This window comes from Taurulus bubalis (assembly GCF_910589615.1).
Source record: "Taurulus bubalis genome assembly, chromosome: 3".
Lineage (NCBI taxonomy): Eukaryota > Metazoa > Chordata > Actinopteri > Perciformes > Cottidae > Taurulus > Taurulus bubalis.
This window is the reverse complement of record NC_136591.1, coordinates 28,975,029-28,995,784: the sequence shown is the minus strand read 5'-3', so window position 1 is coordinate 28,995,784 and position 20,756 is coordinate 28,975,029. Positions and strand designations below refer to the sequence as shown.

At 39.2% G+C, this 20,756-nt stretch overlaps 3 protein-coding genes across 4 annotated transcripts; 1 reads left to right on the top strand and 2 right to left on the bottom strand.

Moving 5' to 3' along the window:
* Window positions 1–771: 771 nt before the first annotated feature.
* On the top strand, window positions 772–3,753 carry rd3 (retinal degeneration 3, GUCY2D regulator; the record flags this gene model as incomplete). Its single annotated transcript, XM_079214762.1, has 2 exons — window positions 772–1,061; window positions 3,396–3,753. The coding sequence occupies 2 exons, from the start codon at window positions 772–774 to the stop codon at window positions 3,751–3,753; spliced, it is 648 nt and encodes a 215-aa protein (XP_079070888.1).
* Window positions 3,754–4,517: 764 nt separating this feature from the next.
* LOC306734877 (uncharacterized protein) lies at window positions 4,518–7,666 on the bottom strand. 2 transcript variants are annotated; one of them, XM_079216282.1, is made up of 7 exons: window positions 7,576–7,666; window positions 7,130–7,208; window positions 6,532–6,687; window positions 6,284–6,345; window positions 6,085–6,177; window positions 5,685–5,774; window positions 4,518–5,590 (listed from the first exon to the last, which is right to left on the bottom strand). In XM_079216282.1, exons 1-7 carry the CDS (start codon window positions 7,576–7,578, stop codon window positions 5,540–5,542), a joined length of 534 nt encoding a protein of 177 aa, XP_079072408.1. In that variant the 5' UTR covers window positions 7,579–7,666; the 3' UTR covers window positions 4,518–5,539. The 2 variants fall into 2 exon arrangements, with proteins under 2 accessions (XP_079072408.1, XP_079072409.1); XM_079216283.1 differs by having other exon boundaries at window positions 6,085–6,174.
* Window positions 7,667–10,423: 2,757 nt separating this feature from the next.
* rhag (Rh associated glycoprotein) lies at window positions 10,424–20,237 on the bottom strand (the record flags this gene model as incomplete). The annotated part of the gene is made up of 10 exons (XM_079215556.1): window positions 10,424–12,002; window positions 12,318–12,391; window positions 12,547–12,620; window positions 13,124–13,245; window positions 14,522–14,659; window positions 14,745–14,911; window positions 15,140–15,287; window positions 15,422–15,572; window positions 15,838–16,021; window positions 20,051–20,237. The coding sequence occupies 10 exons, from the start codon at window positions 20,235–20,237 to the stop codon at window positions 11,928–11,930; spliced, it is 1,320 nt and encodes a 439-aa protein (XP_079071682.1). The 3' UTR covers window positions 10,424–11,927.
* Between the last annotated feature and the right edge of the window lie 519 nt (window positions 20,238–20,756).

Below are 20,756 nucleotides of genomic sequence, written 5' to 3'. Positions count from 1 at the left end.
GTGCAACCTTATATGACATACAAGCAGCAAAAATATGGAATATTTAACAATAGTACTTAAAAGATTACAAATAATGATTGGAATATTGAAATGGATAGTGATTTATTTTCTGTTGATCGTTGAATCATTGGAGCACTAATCATTGTAGTCATAAAACGTTTTACATTACATTAAATCACTACATCTTCATCAGTGTCCTCTTCTGTTACGCAATTGTACTTTCATCTAAAAAAGAAATGCAAACAAAAGGCCTATTGATTAGAATACAGCATCAGTGTGACACCTGTAGAACAAAGAGCCGTGTGGATGAGAGAGATGAGGTTGAGGTTTTGTCCAGATGTTGAAAGCATTCAGATGTGGTGATATAAATGCTTCCTCTTTGTGGTAAAAACCTTGAAAAGAAAAAAGAAAAAACCTTATTCAACTGAACTAGACAATTCCAGAAATTATACCATTATACCAGAAATCGCTGCAACTCTGACCTGTTTGTTTAGTTTTAGTGGTTTCACCTTTCAAGCTCTGCAAAGCACAGATAAGTCAATTACTGTACAACATTTCCTAAATGTCTCATATTGCTTTTAATAAAAGCAGCAAATCTAATACAGGCCTATAGCATATTGAATAACCACTGGTACGAATTCTACTTTTATTCTCCAGTCACCTTGAAACAAATTAATCCAAGCAAATATCGTGTGGGTGTTTTTGGTGTGATCTCAAATCATTCCAGTGATCGTCTCCGTCTCATCAGGGGCTGTGAAGGAGGACAAGGCCATGGCCTCCTGGTTCAGCTGGAATGAGCCGTATTACCGGAGCCCCCGGCGGGACCCGGTGGATGTGGTCACAGACACCCTGATGCTGGAGTTCAGCTGGCAGCTGAAGGAGGCCGAGAGGCAGCAGAGAGAGAGGGACAACGAGTACCGGCGCCTCGAGACCGGAGTGGACTACGGCTGGCTGGCCGACACGCCTCGCTGCTCCTACAGCATCAGCACCGGGGAGCGGCTCGGCCTGGAGGACCTCTGCTCCAAGGTGCCGGCGCCGTGCTGCGGCCCGGTCATACTCAAGTAAGGAGAGACAAAAACTACAGTTTAACGGATATTACATCAATGTCTTGACCATGAAAGTCCACTTTGAGGATTATGAATCTCTCTTAGTTTTATACTCTTGGCCAACATCTAAAAGGAGAAATATCGGATCCAGATCACCACCAAAACTGAATGAATTGTTAATCAAATTCAAAGCGCCCTTTAAAGATCAATTAAAGTCAGCTGGCCAACCTCCTGTTGTCCATCACACGACTCTGTTATTCTTTGGTGCCTTTGTCCTTTAATCTGCAGCAGGGACCACCGGAGCGTGTTGCAGCATCTGTTCACAGCTGCTGAGGTCTCCGGTGTCTTGTTAGCGATCGGCAGTGTTTTTGGGGAAGCAGTTTGACTGCTGGTGTTACTGTGATGCGCTAAACGCTGAACAACACACACACACACACACACACACACACACACACACACACACACACACACACACACACACACACACACACACACACACACACAGGGACTAACTGCAGTGTGTTTGTGTGATTTTAATTAGCTGCACAGCGGAGGAGACCTATGTTGAAGGTACATCTGGGTTTTCCCAAATGCCAGCCTGTCCCTATCTCTTCTTATTATTATTATTTGATATTTGGAATCCAATTAACTTCCACAAAGCAGGCTACACATAAAATTATAATATTTTGGATATAGATAAATAATTGAAAAGAGGGGATAGTGAGTTTTAAATGTGGGACGGTTTTATATATTTTGTATTCTTCTTCTATTGTCTTTCTCTTATGCCACACATACATATTAGAATTTTACTCCCCTATCTGACAATTAAAATAAATAGAAAATGTAAATAGTTACACAAGAAAGATGGCTTCTCTGTTATGAGAAAACTCAGAAAGATGCACAGATACAATAAAAAGAATCAGAAAGGCCAGAGTGTGGACTTAATATTCAGTTTTGTCAAATAAAGCTGCAGTAAAATGTTGCCTTACATTTGTAAAACTGGCTCATTTCCAATTATTATATATTTGAATAATCAATTATATGTGAATATACAGTAGTGCAGCTTTCAGAAATATATATTTTTTTAAATTACTAAAAAAGATTGTGTCTTTAACAACATGATGAATTTAAAGTGCGAATAGATGTCTAACATAGACGTACAACAGATTCAACAGAAGATAAAGTGTGTTTTGCGAGCCTTTTCAATCAATAACTTTATAATAACTAACAATCCTCTACTAAAGGTCAAACAACGAATTTGAAGCTGATAGCAGGTTTCAATCCTGTATTTTCAAGTTTTCATTGACAATTAAATCATGAATCGTGCCTTTTAATTGAGCTCTTTTCCACATTCATTTGATAAAATTCAAAAAGATTTAGCTCATTGCTAATAATGCCAGTTATAGTTAAATTTGAAAGGTTAAATATAATTCTGGCCCTGAATGTGTCCTCAGAGCTAACATGTGTTTGTGTCGAAGCAGAAACGGGCCAATCATCATCAAACTGGAAACACTTAGTGGGGAGCAGCTTCATAAACAGAATCTATTTAAAGGTTTGCTCAGGCCTCTGCACCTCTTGTTCGTGAGAGGAGTAATTGGGGCGATAGCCGGAGTGTGCAGGTCGCCCAGGTGATCTAAGGGTGCCTCATAGGACTTTTGTAATTTAAGTGGATGTTTGTTTGCTCAAAAGCCAGAATAATAACCCTGTGATGCATTACATGCTTTGCTTATGATGCTAATATTTCTTACTGTTTCATTATTTTAATTGACATATTTTTACTCTACTTTTGCATTTATGTTTTGGTTTGATCCTACTTCCTTGTCGTCTGTGTGTTACAGATGGTTAAGCGTAAAACTGGGATTTATTCTTGCACTTAGTTGTGTATGTGGGCAAAAATGGAGGCAGACAATGGATTTACATTTTTTGTACTTCTGATTAAATTGTTTTCCTTTTATATGGCTATATGCTGTATATGCATTATACTGTATAATTTAAATAGATCACATGACTGTAATATCAAACCACTGGAGAACAGGTAAAAAGGATTATCTGTGAGAGAATATTGTATGAAGTCTAATAAATTGTTGATTGGGTCCACATTTGAACATGAAAAGAAATCTGAATGTGGAGAAATACGTGATCTTACAGGACCTGAGTACCAGACTGAATTGGCAGCAGTTGCGTTGCATTGTGGATAATGTATGCACCAGATTTTGGCAGGAAATAAGAATGGCTGTAATTTTAAGAAGTCCATATCTCTGGTTCTGTTGCATTGATCAAATAAAGGAATATATTATCTTATTTGACTAAATACTCCCAACTGTAAACCTGATCCTTGCTCCCTTCCAGGTTCAGGGAGGTCCTGCAGGCCAACGAGCCCGAGGTGCAGGAGGTGTCCGACCTGTTTCGCTCCGTCCTCCTGGAGACCTTGGATCACCTGAAGGAGGAGCAGGAGGCGCAGCGGCTCGCCCACCAGTGGAACAACAAGCCCGCCATGAGCATGTCCCTCGTGAACTTCAGGTCCCGGATCAAGATCAACCCGTTTGGGAGCACAGTCGGCCTGACCTCTGCTGGGACTGACGGGACCGGGATGAGTGACCTCAAGACCGTGTCGGAGGATGTGGAGAAGGGGACGGAGAGGTCCCAGAGAGTTTGGAGCATGCCCGACTTCAGATACAAAGGAAGCAGCAGCAGTAAGGTTGTCTGATGTGGGGCGTTCACGGCCCAGGACCCGCTGCTACAGCAAGTCCACTTAGCACCAGGCAAGGCCGGATGGACCCCACACCCGTCCTCTTTTCAGTAGGAGACCAATCAGCACCGGCCCAGTTACTGATTTACCTGAATGGGCAATGTCAGGTGTTTTCCATCAGATCCTCTGCAACTTGACAGCACTTTTTTCGTAACTGAAACAGTTCAAATGTTGAGTAAGAGTATCGCCTCCGGTAGTCATGCGTCTTATATTTTGTAGACATTGGTATCTAAGCATGAAGGGCTATTTACTGTTTGTGTAATTTAAAGGCTTTCTTGACTCTTAAATATTGCAGGAACGCATGAAATATGTTGGTGTTGTTTTGTCACACAACACAAAATGCCTGCATAGGTGAATGGTCTTTTATGACAGTTCGCAAGTATACATAAAAACACACACATATATACATGTGTGTGTGTGTGTACAAGTTATTGGCGATAGTCAACGTCATTCAGAGGGTGATTAATGCTCCCCTTCTACATCCCGCTTTGTTTTCCCCCAACAGCACACAAAGAATCAGCACAATATTTCATCGTTCAAGGTCGACAAACTGAAAGCTTTCTTTCTGCTCTTCATTGAAAGGTGTGAACAAATAAAAGAAGTTTAGAAATGATCACTAAACCGGCCCTTCTTTGAGTGCAGAAAAATCTTCCCGGTAGTAAATTTTCTTTTCCATTTGTCACGCATCACAATTGAGCAGCACTCTACAGGTTTACTCCATATAAAGCTTTCAAGTGGATTGATTTATTTTAATTTAACAAAATGTCTGATGTTGAAACAATATTCATGACAGAATTTGGGGGAATGAATGTTCTAAATAAGACATACAGTTACCATCAAAGTTGATTCCCATACAGTTTGAAACAAAATGTACACATTGAAATATCAGTACACGCTGATAACACTCTGGCTCTCACATTTACTGTGGAAACATAACAGTTAGTTATCTACAAAAACTAAATAATTATGGGCAATCTTACATGTACGGTTGACAGAGCCAGCAGGTAAACAATATTTTGAACTTTAAAGGAGAATCGATTTTACACATTAAAGTCTGTTTAATAAGGGGTTGAGGAGTACTACTGCGTATGCGAGAGTACGAGTACAAGTTGTGTGAGGTCTTTTGTGGCTTCGGAAGGAGTTCCGTGAATTCTGATACTTTGACTCAAGTGATGTCACTTGAGTCAAAGTGGGTCGGGGGTTGGTTAGAAAGAAGTGAGTTTACCAGATCTCTGCGGCTTGTCAAGTTGCCTTTTCAGGTAGTGGAGGCGGCCTTTGAAGAAGAATGCATCAAATAAAAAAGATGAAAGAAGAAAATGTCTATGGTCCACTGTGAGTCAATGTTATAGGAATAAAATGCTCAAATGTTGGAGTACACTTTTCAAACCACAAACAAAGTTGAGGAGCTTATCGCTGGCCGTCACTGGCCTTCATCTGATGTAGGTAATTACAGAGACAATTTTTGACGGCACTGCTCATCATAAACATTTGTCATATCACAAAAGCTATCAGGCCTAGCTGAGGAATCCGCCACGTGGACAGTGCCATGGTGAAAACCAAGCCAGTGGTCTGAACACAGCTCCTTCACTTCATCAGGCTCGGTGCTGCCTGTGTGTCAATGCAAGTTGTATTCACCATCTCTTTCTCAGAAAACTCTTCATTGTTGTTCTCCTGGAAAGCCAAATTGTTGTTTCCTGAGTTCTGCCGACGTGTCTGAGCACAATTACTGCCTTCCACAGCGGCATCACAGGGTGGAGTTCAGGAACTCAAGAAGTTCTGCTCGATTTTTATCGCGCTGTAACAAAAAAAGAAAGAAGCTAATAACAATCCATCCGCACACTGTATTGATACACATGGTTGCCTACATGACAGCAAAAATGTGAGATTACCTGTTTGTCCTTCTTTGACTTCTTTACTTTCATCTTTATCTTCTTCCCTGAAATCATGCTGTACTTGCCCTTTTTCTTGTCCTTCAAGTACTGAAAGAAAACACATGTATACATTTTGATTTATTGCAATCTAGTCCTGTAAACTTACAAGTTAGTTGACTAAATTACAAAGCCTGTGATTATAAATGTAACTAGGTATGTTTAGGTTTAACTTAACAAAGCAGACTTGATTTTAGAGCTCCGTGGAATTCAATGAATGGAAGTCAATGAGAAAATGGTTACAATGTAATGTAGGGACTGTCTAGAATAATGTGTCGATGCATTTTTTTTGTGGTGTCTTTGTGGTTACATAGTAAGAAAATGATTGTTTTGTCCATTGGGACCTTGATGGGCAGTTTACCTTGGAGATTTGTACAGGTCCCGTGTTTTCCTCTACTCCTTTTGCTTTCTTGTCTCTTTTACGTTTGTGCCGTTTTTCTTTCTTCCCTTTCTGCTGCAGGACACAAAATAAGTTGTGTTTCATCATTAAAGCAATTCAGTCACTGTCACTGATACTTGATGTCAATTATAAAAACATGAGATAAAATGCACAAAATTACTTTTTTCTGTGGTTTCTCCTTTTTCCTTTTTTTAGACTGCTTTCTGGATTTACTGTCAGAGTCTACAAACAACAAAACACATTCAGTCTAATATTAATATTTGTACCGTTAGGTGGTAAAACATTCACATAATACAACATTAATAAAAAAAACATCTGACATTAATACAATTCAACACTGATGAAACCCAAAAGAGGTTTTCTTTGCCAAAGATTCTCATGTATTGTAGACTTTAAAGACACACTTACCGCTACTGCTCGAGCTACTCCGACTGTTGCTCGATGAGTTTGATGAGCCCGAAGAAGAGGAGGATGATGATGATGAAGATGACGACGACGACGACCTAGAAGAGGATGACGAGGAAGACCTACTTCGACTGCGTTTCCGCTTCATTTTTTCTCGACCTGAATAAACAGAAGACAGATCTATAAAATATAAACATTTGAATTTGCACAGAAGTTGACATTAGAGTCTTTAAAGCAAGACACAAGAGAACAATAACTAACTGTCTACTCATTTGTCGTTACTAAGAACTGCAGATTTTGAGGATGAACTCCCAACTGTGACCTAATGCACTGATGATATCATGCTCTTTAGGATGCCATTCTCCCTTTACAAGTATACAAATACAACTTTGTAACCAGGGTAGAGAGTGACATTTGGAAGACGAGACTAAAAGGACAATCAGGGGGAAATGAATCTGTCAGTCCTCACGTTAAAAGCGCACAACATTGCACTTGAGACAGTAGTGAAATTGAGAAAAACAACGGAAACACAGTGGACGTGACTGTGAAGTCACACTAGTCAGGTATTTTAGCTCGATGGGTCAGATCTAAGAGGTCTTGCCTGTACTCCGCGATCTCTTCCTCTCGTCTGTTCTGGAGCTGGAGCTGGAGCTCGACACCCTCGACTCCGCGTTCGTTGACTAGAAACAAAGACACATATATTATACCACATGTTTTCGAGTACGACTACGTCCTGGATGCGACGGGAGGCAGTTGTTTTATGGAAACCTGATCTTCGCTCCGTGGAAGAAACCGCTAACATTAGCTAACCTGATAAAGTTACAAACGGCAAAATCTACTCCACTGTTCAAAACAGGGAAACTATTGCATATAATCGTGGCTATGTTGAGACAATTCTGATAACACACTCAGAAATTATTAAGGCTTATCTTAATCGTCCTTTCACTTGTGCTTAACAAGGCTACGTTTACTAAGCTAAAGCTAAAATGCGCTTTAAGCTATTAACGTTGAATGATCTAATGCTGGTGAACGAAGTTCTGTACTCACCATGGCGACAGCAGAACACCGTTAATTTATCATAAAGGTACACTGACACGTTAACAGCTGAAAAAACAGTGAGATATATATTTATTCGCGATTATCTCTCGCAAATTAGCATTAGCCAGCACTCTTAGGAGACATTTTGTATCCCATGATGCACCGCGTCACGTACGTTCAAAACAACGGAGCGACGACGGCGCAGCCGCGCCGAGGAAGAGGAAGGTGGGGAAGAGGAGGAAGGGGAGCCGGTCAAAGTGCTGCTGTGTAGTTAAAGCTGTAACTTTAAAGGTAGAAGCAACGTCACACCTCACGTGAGCTAAAAGGATTGCAAATCGAAATACGTATGATGTTCAGGATAAATGATTCATTTGTAATATTGTGACCAAGATGTCGTACATTTTATATTAAAATATAAACTTGTCTTTTTTCCCCTTCTTTTTACAAAGCTATTATATTGAGTACTTAAACAGCTGCCTAGGAAGTAGTGTTCTTGTATATGTTTCTGGTGCTTTTATTGTGAAGGGAAAAAACGGAAATAGAAGAGGAGAGGAAATAATCTAGTGGTGTGCGATAAGGATTAAAGTGGTGCAACTACGGAGCATCGTGTTGTTGTTGTATTACTTTATTGGTAAAGTACAGGCGCAAGATAAACCCTCGGCTACAATATCTTTCTCGTTACTAGTTAGTTACATATGCTTACTAACAGAGGTGTCAAGTAACGAAGTACAAATACTTCGTTACCTTACTTAAGTAGAAATTTTGGGTATCTATACTTTACTGGAGTATTTATTTTTCAGACGACTTTTTACTTCTACTCCTTACATTTTCACGCAAATATCTGTACTTTATACTCCCTACATTTTAAAAATAGCCTCGTTACTATTTCATTTTGGTTTGTTTTCACTCCGGCTTGTCATCGTTCAAAAACACACACACAAAAAACTCTCCGCCCCGTTGCCCACAGATACGTGCGCGCGCACACAGGTGAGCGCTGAGCACACACAGCAGCGGACAGAGAGCGTCGAAAAATATGTCGCGTGAAAAGTAGACCGCTATATCTGCGTTTTAAACGCTCCCAGGGTGAAGATGCAACAGCAGCTCTCCTGTGAGGAGCAACCGGAGTTCTCATCGCACCGGAGCAGCTCTCTGAACCCGGAGCAGCTCTCCTGCTCCAGGTGAAACGAGCCACGGTGCTCGTGTCTTCTACCAACAATGAGCTGCTGGCTTCACATATTACAAAAGTACAAAGTACACGGATCTAAAACTAAGTCATTAATAAATACATGGACAAATGCCTGTACTTTCGGGTAAATGGTTACGGTACGCCATTAACAGGTTACGCTTGCGCATGCGCGATTTGACGCGACGCCGTGAGCTCCGTGAGCTCGTCTTTTCCTGCTGTTGCGTTTCTCAAAATAAAAAAACAGATCTAAGCTCAATATTGAGCATGAATTGAGAGAGGCCGTATCAAATCTACAACCCCGTTTATAACATATGTGTCGAGGAAAGCAGCTCACTGCAGCCACTAATACTGATAAAACACATGTCTGCACTCATTCTGTTTTGTTTGGCAAAAAAAAATTAAAAGCTTATTGTTTTCCACAATGAGCTACTTAGTAGTAACTAAATATGAGTATTTTTTTGCACAGATAGAACTTACACAAAACATTGTCTGATGGGGCAATCTGATTTACTTGAAAGTGATTGCAATTTTCTTTATTCTGTATAATAATTATATATTAATAATATATATAAATATTGTATTATATATATTATATAAATATACAGCTATAATTATAAAAGCACAGATGAGTCACACAATTATGTTATTTACAGAAAAAGTTTGAGAACCACAGCTTTAAGTGTTTGTGTCGGAGTCGCCGCCTATTTTGCACTATTATAATACTTATAGGCAACTAGTTATCATGTCTTCCGCTCCATGAAACGCATGTTAATGCTCAGTAGTACACATATGGTACTTTAATGTATTTGCATTGTATTAAAATGTGATCATTTTAAATGGGCATATATGCAGCTGAAACGGGTATCCTAGTGCATCCCACATTTTTCAACATAACATTTTAAAACATTATGGCCTTTATAAAAATGATTGTTTTGGGGGAGGTGGGGTAGTGCACTCTTGGCCCCTGAAACGCGGCTTAAGAGTTTGTCCTTAATGGAAAAAAAACATTCCCCTTACATTACTTTTATACTTTTAAGTAGTTTTGAAACCAGTACTTTTACACTTTTACTTAAGTAAAAAGCTTGAGTTGATACTTCAACTTTTACAGAAGTATTTTTAAACCGTAGTATCTATACTTCTACTTGAGTAATGAATGTGAATACTTTTGACACCTCTGCTTACTAATATAAACGTGTTGGTTGATGCACTGAGCTCTACTAATTGGTGCGCAACACAAAGTAGACATATTTGGACCAATACAAATGTTGTCCTGCTGGTGGTGCTTGAGGTAAAGTCAGGGGATCACACACGTCATTCATTCTGAGGGGACGTGAATGTCTGAACCACATTCATGATGACATGACAATTGATTCAAGATTCAAGATATTGTTATTGTCATATGCACAGTTACTTAAGATTACCTTTTTTTAAAAGTGCTATAAATGCTAATAGTATAATAAAATATATAAAATAAGGTATGATTGTATTGCACAGCGCATAAAGTGCACTATGCATTGATGCAATAGTTAATGAGATATTTCACCCAAAGCCACACTTGGCACAATTAAATCAGTGTGCAAAGTTACAGTCAAATGTAAGAAAGTTATTCAACTAATATTTCCCGCAAATATCTGCAAGATTACTCATAAAACACAGAAACGCTGGTATTGTACAAAACCATATTTATTATGACAGTATTAGTATATTATACAAATAAGAGCACATCCCCAATGTATAAAAATACAAAATCTTGATGTGTTCCGGACATAATACATCATTTGACAAACCAAAATATTGATTAATTCGACTGTATGTATGTAGTCAGTTCCATCTTGCCCCGCAGTTCTATGTTTAATGTTAAATACAAACAGTCTGTCCTTCATCACTCAGACACCATACATCTTAAAATGTTATTGAGAAGTAAGCCAAGGCTGCTCTTCAATCCGGTGATATACACGGGAGGTTTTTGTTGCAAGTGGCACAGTTCAAAACTAAACTAAACTCACTCAAGTAAAATAAAAGACGCCAACAGGGCTGAAAATTATACAATGGTACAATGAAACTGGTATTAAAAAAAGTGTATTATTTGTCACATTTCCATTTTCTATAAATGCCAGCCCTTTCTTATTTATCAAGTTCCTGTTGAATTATTTTAGGCATCTGAAAAATATTCAGTACCAGTTGCTCTTTTTTTTTTTACATTGCAGGACTTCAATAAAACTGACCATGTCAATTAATCTAAAAGCTACACTGTATGTACATGTAAGAATAAATGGGATATAAATTGAAAACAAAAACAATAATGTTAGCTTTCCCAGTGACAGCCAATCTATTGCTAAATGCATTCCTCTTTGCTTTAAAGAAATTGTTTAGCTGCCGTTGGATAGATAGAAAATGATTGTAAGCAATGGGAGATAAACAACGCAAAGGTTCATTAGTTACAACATATTATGCGAGCATCCCTGCCCAAATCAGAGCCTCATTGCTGGTTTCCCACAGTCTGACTCTGACTCCTTGCAGAAGGACGGGGTTCCAGTGAGGTGACGTGAAGCAGCAGATTAAAGCAGATTCAACTCCTCTTTGACCTGAGCCTCAGCTGAAATACAAATGTGAGGTGTCTGGAAATATAAAAGAATGTATGAAAAAAAAAATCAAACTATACTAATATCTTAAAACATGCTTTGATGCTTCATTATATGATATAAAAATGATATAAAGGAAAAGCTTGTGGGATGTAGCTGTGTATCAGCAGTGAATCTATGGAGTGACCCACTGTGCTTTCAACATGATTTATCACAATTTTCAGTGTAAAAAATCCCTAACAGTCCTTGTTTCAAATTCATAAAAGTTGTTTTCTTTATGTAAATGGTATGAACCAAATCTATATGTTGACAATAAAAAAAAATACTTATATGTTTTGGAGACTCTGTTATGTAAAACGTTCACTGCCCACCGTAACTTCAAATTTAAACTGTACTAAAAAATACACTGCTGTAGATAGCTTCGCTCACAAAACAGTCTTTAAAATTGACGTGTGTTGGTTAGTACAGCAAATCCTCTATAAAAAAAAAATCACATTAATATAATTGAAAAATTTATATGAGTAGACATGGTGGAGCAGGTTAATAATCCTTTACTTCATAGTTTTCAAGCTGAATGGACGGTGAGCAGATATTTAAACCTCTGCTTTGTTCTTTGAGTGATCGGCGTGAGCCAAGCTCTCCTCGTTCTCTTCCTCCTCCTCAGGAACCTGGAAAACATGTCATCCAAATTATTTGCCTGTAGCATAATGAAAGAGACCTACATAAGACATGGGTGAACGTCATATGGACATCGAACAACTATTATCTGGTGTGCTGTACCATGCGGGTGGAGTTTACCAGCAGAAGAGAAAACAAGCAGTACAGGACAAACTCAATGTAATCTTGATGGTGATGATGAGGTGAACCACGTTTTTCTCATACGATACCAAAACCACACATATAATAACGTTCTAATAATATTACTTGTGATGCTCGGCAGTCAAGAACTAGAGATAATATTGATGAGAAATGGGATTTCTTACCTCCCAGTATATAGAGTCATCATAGCAGTTCTGGTCTGGAGGCTGGCCCCAGAACGGCAACTTCATTATTAAACCTTGAGGAAGAAAAGGCATTGTTTGATTGCGCAGACTTTTAAGGAAATCCCAAGAGGATTGATAAATAAGGATGGCCTTTTTTGTTGAGTGACCCTGTGCTTAGGAATTTAACTGTTGTGTCACGTTGATGGCCTCATGTTTCATCTCCACCCACCTGTAACAGCCCCTCCAACCAGAGCGAACCCGAGGGATGAAGCCAAGGCAGCAGCTTGCATAGCAGCATCACCTCTGAAGGGAGGAGGAGGGAAGACGGGGATGTAAGCGCTGACATTTAACTAAAGCATACATTACTTCAAGGCTACAATACTGTTAGGGCTGGGTGATAATTAAATATGTTAATTTGCTGTCTTTCCATGGAATCGTATTGTGATGAAATCATGTATTTAGATATCGTGATGCACAATTACGTCATCTAAATTGAAAATAGAACGCCCATGATAATTCAGATTTGTCATGAAGTCTAATCATTTTGCACTAAAGTAAATGAGATTATACTCAATTGTCAAATATGTACATGTACAAGCGTGGTTATTTTTTTAGTTGCCAGAAAACATGCTATATATCGTCATCAAAATATGAAATTATCTACAGTATATCAAGATAGAAGCCCAACCCTAGTGTGAGTGCCTGTATGTATGTATATGTATTTATATATACATACAGACACAGACACACAGAAACATATAGTCACATGTATATGTAAGATTTGTGGCAATAAGGATGGCCCTTACCCCTCTTTTTTCCCCAAAGCCACAGCCACAATACCAGCCAATCCACCTAGAATGCCAGGCATGCCGTGCAGATTGTGGACGCCGCAGGTATCCTGGATGCCCAGGTTGGAAGCCAGGATGGGCTACAGAGGAGAAAAAATACTTTTAAAAAAGGTGAAACATACATTTGTATTTTAAAGACAGTTGACAAAGACATTTTTGGGTCAGGATTAGTTATCGATTAGACTACCTAATATTTTCTTATTTTATTGTTGGTCCAAATATATGGTAACACATTTCCCATCACAGCTTCCCAGACCCAGGGGCAGGGGCGTTTCTAGGATTGAAGGAAAGGGGGGGCTTAGCCCCTAGAGAACTTTTTTTCATTGAATTTAATTTATCCATTGTTTCAGACAGTTCATAGATTGGTTCAATCAGAAAGAGTGTGATTTTGCTCTGTAGTTTTGCTTGCATTCATTCAGTATATGATAATAGAAGAGACAGAATGTCAGGGTCATAGTGAACACAAATATGAACCTTTCTCAAATAACGAGAGAGAAATACTTTTCCTGTTTGTAAAGGAAAGACGGATAAACTAGCTTTCATATCCACGTCACTCCCAAATCCAATGGATGGAGAATGGACCTGACAGTGTCAACTTTTGAGTTGTTTACTTGTTTTATTTTGAGCAGAAGGGAATAACATTTTGATCTATTTTGTTGTATGTGTAGTTTTTACAAACCAATGATATTTTATGCTAATTTGGACATTATCACTGAGATAAAGATGAACTAGTTCAGTGTCAAATATACCATTCAATAGTAAAAAAAATGCATGAATAACAAAAATAAAAACATTTCAAGTACATCTTAGTTATCAAATGATAAATATTGTATGATGGTACTCATTGGTATAGTTTACGTTGAGCTAAACTCCTTGGTATAGTTCACTATGGGATAAACTCCTTGGTGTAGTTTACTATGAGATAAACTCCTTGGTATAGTTTACTATGAGATAAACTCCTTGGTGTAATCCTGCTGTGGTTGATGAGAGACATTACAGAGTGAGAAAGCCAGCGCAGCAGCCTCCCCAAGGTCCTAGTGCCCTAAGGTTAAGTATGATGATAGGCTATTGGATTGTAATTTCAAGGGGAGAAAACATACAAACCAGAACACACGCACAAATGTAGCATGTTAGAGTTATAAATAAGTTGTCCATGTGAGAAACAATAGTTTAATTGAATGACATCACCAAAATAAAAATTTAAAAAAAAAGAATTTTTATTTTTTTATTTTTTTAAAATAATATTCGGGGCTAATTATAAAACATCTGGGGCTAAATTAATTGACTAATCAAATACATCATACATCTAAAATCAACCTTTTTCAATTTGCTCCATTGCTTTGTCTTTCAACTTACAGTCAGGTACTTGAAGCCCAGGGTAGACACGATGCCAGCCACTAATCCAATCAGCATCGCCCCAAATGGCCCGATGTTCATGTCGGCACATGTTCCCACAGCAACGCCACCGGCCAAGGTGGCATTCTGAATGTGCACCTGTAGCATATACATAAAGTAAATAAGTATATGATGTCTTATTATTGATTGAGTGTTATTAGATATGAGTGGAAAGTTATCTGACCATGTCCAGTTTTCCTTTGTGCTCCACCAGGCTGGAGATGGCGTAGGCAGAGAGCACGCAGGCAGCCAGGGAGAGGTATGTGTTGATCACCGCTGTGAGCTGGGGTAAACCGGGCTCAGCGATGGCCGAGTTAAAACTGGGCCAGAACATCCACAGAAAGACGGTTCCTGTAGAAGAGGGTGGTGAAGAAACCGCATGAGGTCAGTATCTCCTCAATATCACTGCACAGGCTGCATGGTTATTTATGTCCACTAGGTGACATGAGTGGTACATGTTCAGGAGGCCAGTGATGAACCAGTGAGGGAAGATTACAGCAAAATAAAACTCATATCACTGTTAAAAATGTAAACAGATGACTAGTATATTATGTTAGTTTGAACGTAACTGTCTCTTACCAATCATGGCAAAGAGATCAGAGTGGTAAACAGAGCCATCGTTATCATGTCCGTTTTTCAAACTCGGTCGGTAAAGTACTCGAGCCACAGCCAGCCCAAAGTAGGCTCCATACGCATGGATGATCATGGATGCACCGACGTCATTAGCCTGTGAAAGAAAATGTGATTCACTTTATTCAAATTCAGTTTACACAAGGAATCTTCCGAGTCGTATTGCCGGAATCAACAGCGTACTTTGCTCATCTAGTTTATCAACACATGCATGTGTCATTGTTTGCTTACTCCGAGGACATTGGCCACCAGATGTTCATTGATGGAGAAGATGGTAATCTCCATTATGGTCATGATGAGGAGCTGCACAGGGCTGGTTTTACCCAGAACAGCTCCGAAGGAGATCAGGACTGTAGCTGTGCTGAAGTCTGCGTTGATTATTCTACAGGAGAGTGAGGAAAACAAGTCTTTAGGAGAACATATAGGATATATAGGATGATAAGGAGAAAAGCTGGAACACAAATCTCCAGACCAGCACAGTTCAACATTCATCATTTACTAAACCTAAATCTGTTAGAGTTACCCAGCCAATATGACAGGTCGCTGGTTTATTGAGAAGCTACTTAGTTGGTGATATATGTATCACTGCATAAATATTAATCAGGGGGTAACTGAAAAACAACACGTGCAGAGAAAGGCATTCATACTTTAAGATGTTAACTTTGATCTTGCCATCTTCGAGGTGCCAGATACCCTGCATGAGAAGGCCCCACTGCAGGCCGAAGGCAGCCAGGAGCAAGTTGAGACCAACGCTGCTGAACCCATATCTCTTCAGGAACGTCATCAGGAACCCGAAGCCGATGAAGATCATGACGTGGACATCCTGAAACACTGGAGACGTAAGAAGGGAGGTCAGTTCTGCTGCTGATTCCATGACCGGGCGCTGCTTTGTTGTGAGAGTGCCACTTTAGCCTCCGCTAAATGCTGACATGAAATGTAATTATATAAAACACTTTCATGTTTCCTTTATGTTTCATTTACTCTGCCTTCGATTAGAAGGGAGCACTTTGCCTGACATGGTGGTATTCTTTTGACTTTGTAGTTTAAATGATTTATCGAGCAGTTCTCAAGCAGTGCTGCACTTCCCTTGAGTCACTTCCCTCCACAGGGGCTGTATTGTCAGCCGTGACCTGTTAGCTGCAAAAGCAATTAAATCACACTATGAATGGGATTCTGGGGAAATGCTTCTGCTGTTCCTGTTTCTATTAAGTACATATGATCTTAATGCATCTTACTTTAGGTTGAGCACACACTTATCTATTGCTCTGCGTTAATAGTTGGACAAAGACAATAGGGTTTGGAATTCATTTCATCGTCAGTTCATGGTGTTTTCACTATATTTTCAGCAATAAGAGCACAAAACAAGAGCTCTTCAAGAGGAGATTCTGTGTGTTAAAGCGGATCAACGTAGAACTAAGCGAGCGTCATCATGCAATCAGGAAATGGGACTCCTGTTTCCTAAACACTTGATAGATTGTGTCCTACATGTGGGAAATACATGGAGGTGGAGGTGTGCGCAGGCTGAGAAACAATGTGCTTCATTTCCTGTTGTCCAGACAGGCCTCTAAGGTTGGGCGATGTCTACTGAATTGGCACATGACATTGTCCGCAGTCAAACATACCAATGGACAATATTGTTGTTGCTATAGTGGTGTATGTGGCTCAGTAGGGCGGTTATCACGTAGAGCGTTCACTAATCACAACTTCAGTGGTTTGATCCCTGCAGTCTGTATGTCGAAGTTACCTCGGACAATTAATGTCTGTACCATCTATCTGTGAGTGTGTATGGTAGCTTCTGAATTTCTGAATGTGTTTGTGAATGGGTGAATGCTGGCATGTGCTGTTCCCAGTCTTGCTAATCTTGTGCTATCTACACTTTCCATGAGCTGGCTTTAGCTTCATATGGTGGTATTGATCTTTTCATCTACCTTTCTGCAAGGAAGCAACTAATTGTATCTCACAAAACTATTCCTTTAAATAACATTAAACATATAAATTTCATGCATTACACATTATCACTCCACTTATCTAAAACGACAATTACATACGTATTGTAGATATGAGGAAAACAAGTACACTATTCTATGGATCAAAACATTCCTTTAAATATTTATGTTTGTCATATAAAACACAGAATATCTTGCAAGCACTTATGCAGCCACTTTAGAAAGGTACTATGAGGGAGATTAAATTCATCCAGATCTTTTTTCACAACATTTACATTTAGAGTATGTCAGTTCATTTTAACATGACATGAAAAAAAGTGAAAACACCTACATCTACTTTTGTTAGGCAGAATGTGAAGATGCTACAAAGCAAATACTGTGTAGTGTTTTACTGGGTTTCTATAAGTGCTCCAAAAACTGTTTCCTTTAAACGGCTGTTATACTGTAGGCTGCTCTAATCATTAACCAATCAGATGAAAACACAACTGCTCAAATCTTACTGAGTCATAGCGGTTGCCTGGCTGCTCCATATTCAGTATATGGTTTTTAGTGGTTTTAGGGGGTAGTAATTAAAAATCAAAAGGGATTAATGTTTTACTACTTAAATCTGAAAAAGTACCCTAATCTACTAAAAACAATACAACAAAACAACACATGGCAGAGTGTTAACTTTGAGTATCTTATCATCAATCTGCATTCACGGATGATTAAAGTCATACTTTATCAACCTAACATTTACGTTCTCCAATGTTTAGTAAACCAAAGAATCTGAATCGTCTTTAAAGACCAAGTATGCATGCACATACTAGGAATTTTATTCTGTTTTTTTTTGCATCTCTTACATTGTACTTACACTTAAATATAAATTACACCAAGGCACAGAGACAACACAGCTGGACAGATGAAAGTACAGAATAGACAGGACTGTTAAATACACAAATAAGTGACAATACATATGTAAAAAATAATTATATACATATATAACAAAATAATTATACAAATAATAAAATTTGAAGTGTTCCTTAAGTTGGAAGCAAAACAAATGGTATAATGAGTCGGTATAATTTAGCGCTGCACAACATGTGGTGCGCACTGAGCACTGATATCGTCAGCAGCCAATCGAGGTGTAAATATTGATTTGGCTCACATCCACAGAGCTGTTGTGAAAACAACCTTCAACTTGTACTTTGACCCCCATCCCAAACTCAGCCGGTTGACACAGACTTGCTTTTCTTGTAGTATCGACTTCTAGTGTACAGTAGTTTGAAGATGGGGAGGATGTAAAGCTGGAAAGCAGCCACGGTGTCTGGCACCACGCCCAGATGTTCAGTAACGCTCAGTAATCTCCTGAAGAACTGGGTGAGCCAATACAATAAAGAGAGAATCCCCTCAGGATCTACTGCCGTGCAGACGGTAGACGATAGAGGAGGGATGCAACCGGTGCTAAAACACAAGTTATTATTTCCTTTTTTTAAATACTGTAGCAGCAAATTTAGCTGTTGTCTTAAAAAAAAGAATCTTCAAATCCACTCCTCATTAAGATAAAAGGATTTTCCCAGAGTCTTCATTAGAAATGCATGCAGTTTTGTCTGTCATTGACATTATTGGATGATTGATTTGAGCCGCCATAGCTTTAACTCACTCCAGAGCAGTCCACATGGCTCTGCTTATGCGTCTTCCTTTGATCCCACAACTACAGATGGTAGTTCTGGTTTGCAGATCTCTTTGCACACAACCGCAAGTCTTCACGTTATCCAATTTCCTTCTAGATGGTCATGGCTCATTCAACAGAATTTACATTCTTGATACTTGATACTTTTAGGTAAACTTGTTTTAAACAACGGCTTATTGTTACCTCACTTGGATGTTGGCATGTGACTCATTTTAGGAATGTTTAACATGGCAGCATAACATTTTTGTGGAAAAAACGTATTAGACACAAAGCAGAGGATTCATATGCCTTCAAACATGTCTGGTGAAGACCGTAACACATTTTTGTGATCAAAAAGTAAAGAAGAAACCAAAATAGTCATAGAAATTCTGAATGACTATATTGCTGGGCATGTTGTAGCCTATCCTATCTAAAGTAGAAGATATACTCAGCGAATGACCAATAAGCTAATCTCTTTGGAGCATACCTGCCCCACCCAATAATGAGCAGACATTCAACAGCTGTGACATCTTAATGCAGATAAGTTTTCAAGATGCAACCCCCCGCCCCTGAACTGCAGAAGCTGCTCTGTGCTCAATGAGTACCATAGTTTAATCAAAAACACAGTCTTATTCTGCCATATCTACCTACTGCTATTATTCTCTGTTATCTGTGTGTTTGACACATTGATTTAACTCACATGTGACCTCCACTCTATGAGACCTGACACTTTTCCCTGCAGGATCCTCTTTGACTCTTCAGCTGCATGTGTATGAATAGACTTTGTGAGAGATGGGAATGTGACCCCATGACTCCTTATTGCAATCAGCAGACCTGCTCTGGAAACAGAGAATAGAATTCTTCTATTTCTGTTTCAAATAATTGGAACATTAAACCCTTAAAACCGAATTAACATTCTTCCAATGAAGGAAAGGCCTTTTCAATTCACTCATCTCTTCAAAGTTAAAGACTAGAGAACCAAAGCTTGGAAATATGGGACAGTTATAGATTTATAGAAATTATTCTTCATTTCAGTATATTCCCCAACACACACACTTGTGTGATATTCTACTGAAAATCTGCACAACAATTAAATTTTTTCTCTGTCAATATCAAAGCTGCAACAAAGGCAATGTGTTAGAACCATCTGATAAAAATTTGATTATCCATCATTTTTAACCTCTTCAAAAGAAGTCTAGTGACCAAATAGTGCAGCATCCAGTAGCAGAGCATCCCTCTTTTAGCAGCCCCCCGTAGACTTACTGGGGTAGAGATCCATGGGCTTTGCCGGTTCATGGTGAGTCTCATTGGAGTGTGCGTCGTGCCCGTGCCCGTGACCTTTCCCATCATCATAGACCACAAACACAGCAAACAGGATAATGGTGATAATCTCCAAGGCCAAGGCCACAATGGGGAACTTCATCCTCATGTTGGTGGCGTACGCAGGCATCCTGAGACCAACTTATCTCTCTCAGTTTCCCTATCTGTGTTTTTTTAGGGGTTGTGCTGTGTGAAGGGAGAGAAGAAACTGGTGTCTGGTTTTAAACTGATGCAGGTTTGGTGGTGACCAATGGCAGGGCAGAATCCCGGGGTCTGGGTGGGGAACACACCCCTCGTGGACTTTGCTCACGGGGATGGGTTTCCTCTCTGGGCGTCAGTGGACCAAGCAAAACACAAACGTAATGACGGTCGGCCATTGAGCGGACATGAGAGAAGTACTTAATGACTGCATTTTTCACTGTCAAAGTTTTGTTTGTTGACTTAACTTAAATGTTGGGACTGGTGCATGTCTTTCATGTCTTACATTAGAAAAAGAATATTTTAAAATAACTGTTTACTATTTTGAGCTGTTGTTTGTTTAAGACAATATTCTCTACCTTTCATACAATTTCAGTTTTTGAGATTCCTCTTTTGTCTGCTCTACTGATCACTGTTCCTCTTTCTTACTGCAGAAGACTTTTATTCCCTT

Coding starts and splice junctions, on each gene's coding strand:
- LOC306734877 (XM_079216282.1), bottom strand. Junction 6,688..7,129: donor GAAGAGATCGCGGAGTACAG/GCAAGACCTCTT, acceptor CTGTTTATTCAG/GTCGAGAAAAAATGAAGCGG. Junction 6,346..6,531: donor GAGTAGCTCGAGCAGTAGCG/GTAAGTGTGTCT, acceptor TGTTGTTTGTAG/ACTCTGACAGTAAATCCAGA.